The sequence below is a fragment of the Phytophthora parasitica genome (genome assembly GCF_000247585.1).
Source record: "Phytophthora parasitica INRA-310 unplaced genomic scaffold supercont2.15, whole genome shotgun sequence".
Lineage (NCBI taxonomy): Eukaryota > Oomycota > Peronosporomycetes > Peronosporales > Peronosporaceae > Phytophthora > Phytophthora nicotianae.
Genome location: NW_008649001.1, coordinates 28,776 through 31,246, shown reverse-complemented (window position 1 = coordinate 31,246; position 2,471 = coordinate 28,776). Strand labels below are relative to the sequence as shown.

At 44.1% G+C, this 2,471-nt stretch overlaps 1 protein-coding gene across 1 annotated transcript; it reads right to left on the bottom strand.

Moving 5' to 3' along the window:
• Positions 1-531: 531 nt before the first annotated feature.
• PPTG_07990 (hypothetical protein) lies at positions 532-1,981 on the bottom strand (the record flags this gene model as incomplete). The annotated part of the gene is made up of 2 exons (XM_008902883.1): positions 532-1,388; positions 1,456-1,981. The coding sequence occupies 2 exons, from the start codon at positions 1,979-1,981 to the stop codon at positions 532-534; spliced, it is 1,383 nt and encodes a 460-aa protein (XP_008901131.1).
• Between the last annotated feature and the right edge of the window lie 490 nt (positions 1,982-2,471).

Below are 2,471 nucleotides of genomic sequence, written 5' to 3'. Positions count from 1 at the left end.
TCGACCACGAGTCTCAGAACTGGATCGAACCACATCCCATCAATCCGTCCCTTGCATTGAGTTTCTACTTGCGGACCGTTTTGCGGCATACCAAACAGACAATCTGAATCGTCTAAGCTACCTACTTTTTTTTTCAAAAGGGCGCGAAGTTCTTGTAGAGAAAATGCGGACATTCATCTAATGAGTTGCACATACAAGGCCAATCGATTCGGAATGCCCTCGCTGAAAATCGTGGGAATCCGTGGTATGTATAAATTTGACTATTCATGTGTCACAAGTATTCTCACAAGAGGAGAAGAGAGAGCATTTCGTGTGGGCGCAATGCCTTCTACCAGATTTTATCGTGAATCGGATATTCAGATCTCATACGTTATTCTCGTTGACCGAGACCTGGCAGTGTTAAATGCATTGGAAGACATTTTCCCCAATACACAGGCATCTACAAACTTGGCATATACCAATTTGTACCAAAATATATAGTTTTTGGCCTTTTAAAGAAATAAGATTTGGCATTGAGTTGGCATGATGCAACTATGAGATAAGAGGATCATTGGTAGTGCTAGTATCACCCGGCTTGCCGTCTGAGGAGACCTTGATGCTGTTGAGAAGAGCGAATTGTTTCGCGTGCAACAGTCCTTCAAGAGAAAAGCTTGTAAGTCTGCTTTTCGACGGTGGCTTCTCCCATTTTAAAATCGAGAAATCACTTTCTACGGTCGATGTCCCAGGGAAAGTTGTGGCCAAACCACCTGCAAACCTTTTTAGTATCGGGGATTTTCCGTCGGCATTGTTCCACGCGTCTTCGAAGGTACATACTTTCTCAATATCATTGTCAATACTGCGACGAAACTGTTCATGACGGCGGTACTGGTCGCATAATGCTGAATGCTCTTGCTCAATGGCATCTATTTGTTCGCCAGTCCAGTGCGGAGCCATTCGATCGCGATGTTTTAGTATCAAAGCTGATAAATCTCGGCCTTGTAACTTTACAAACTCTCGGGGAAGAGATGGTGGAAGCTCTCCTTCTACAGGTTCATTTTTCTCATTGCGTTTGGGCTCGATTGAATTAACTCTTTCAACAAAAGTTGCCATTACACTTGCAAGATCCGAGGCTAATAGTGTCGCGGCATCCGTTCCAATTGTATCCAGGATTTTAATTGCGAATGAACCGTTATCTTGAAGCAGATCTAAAATTTTCGCGTGATCACAAACCATTGCATTGTTCTCAGCCAGTGATAATGTAGTAGGTCGGTTGTCTAGCTCACTGTTGTCTTCATCCCCCACAGCTCGAACACCAAACATGATCTGGATGTCACTAGACAACTTCTTCATCTGAGCCATTTGCTCCGTTACAAGGGCTGTGGTTCCTTCTAGACTTCTAAATGTGATCACTGCCCGGGTTGATAACATCTTAACCAAACTCAATATCAACCACCACTGAAGTGGCGGCTTGCAAACCGGTGTTTTGGCATCTAAATGTGCTGTCAATGTTACTCGGTGTTTCATAAACCAAGTACTGCACAGTTGCAATAAGTTCCCAGCGCGTGTCCTGAAATAGGGGAGCGGTGGTATCCATCTGACGTATTAGAGTTCCTTGGCGTCGTAGATACGCAATTGTTTGCGTCATGTAGCCGAAAAACCGCCCTTTCATTGCTGCCTTAAAGGTATTCTGGAGAGCCAAATCTAGCTGATGCAAGCCACACCAAACACGCATGAAGCCACTTCGGCATACCTTTTGAAATCGAGTTGCCAGTCCTTTATTAACTCCCGTCATTTTGCGTTCTCCGTCAGTGGTAATACCAAGCATAACGTCTCTCCAGTTGGGACAACGAACGTCAAGCACTGGTACGACAGCATCGAACATGGCTTCTCCAGTATGGCCCTCGTGCATAGGGATTGCCAGCAAATGCAAATTCAATATAATTTCGTTGTAGTAGACTCGAATACGTACATCCAAGTACGATATCGACAAATATGTCGACATGTCCAAAGCGATTGAGAATGTCCACGAGCTTGAAATGATCTGCTTTATTTTGTCCAAATTCATAATACAAACAAAGCGGGCATATTTTGAAGGGAGTTCTGTTGAGCAGGAGCCTAACGATGCTAATCCTGTGCGCTCTTTAGTTTTCGTCAACACCGAAATTGCCATTCGAAATGACATATCGAAACTGAGGTAGTCAACAATCAAATGAAATCGAACGGGATTCTTAATTGTCAGCAAGTAGTGAGAACTCGATTCACTTAGATCCAGGTTAGACCGCTTAGCTCGCGTCCAGGCTGAGTCTTCCTCATCATCATCGAGTAAAATCTGACCCACAATCTTGTCCACAATGTCACGGTCGATACACGTGACTATTGGTGAATACTGGAACGAAAAGACTGCACTTCGTCAAAGTAAACATTCTGAGCATCGGTAGTAAGCTTCTGGTAGTGCTCCCATCTATTTAAATGTTGACCAGTGAGGTGCGATC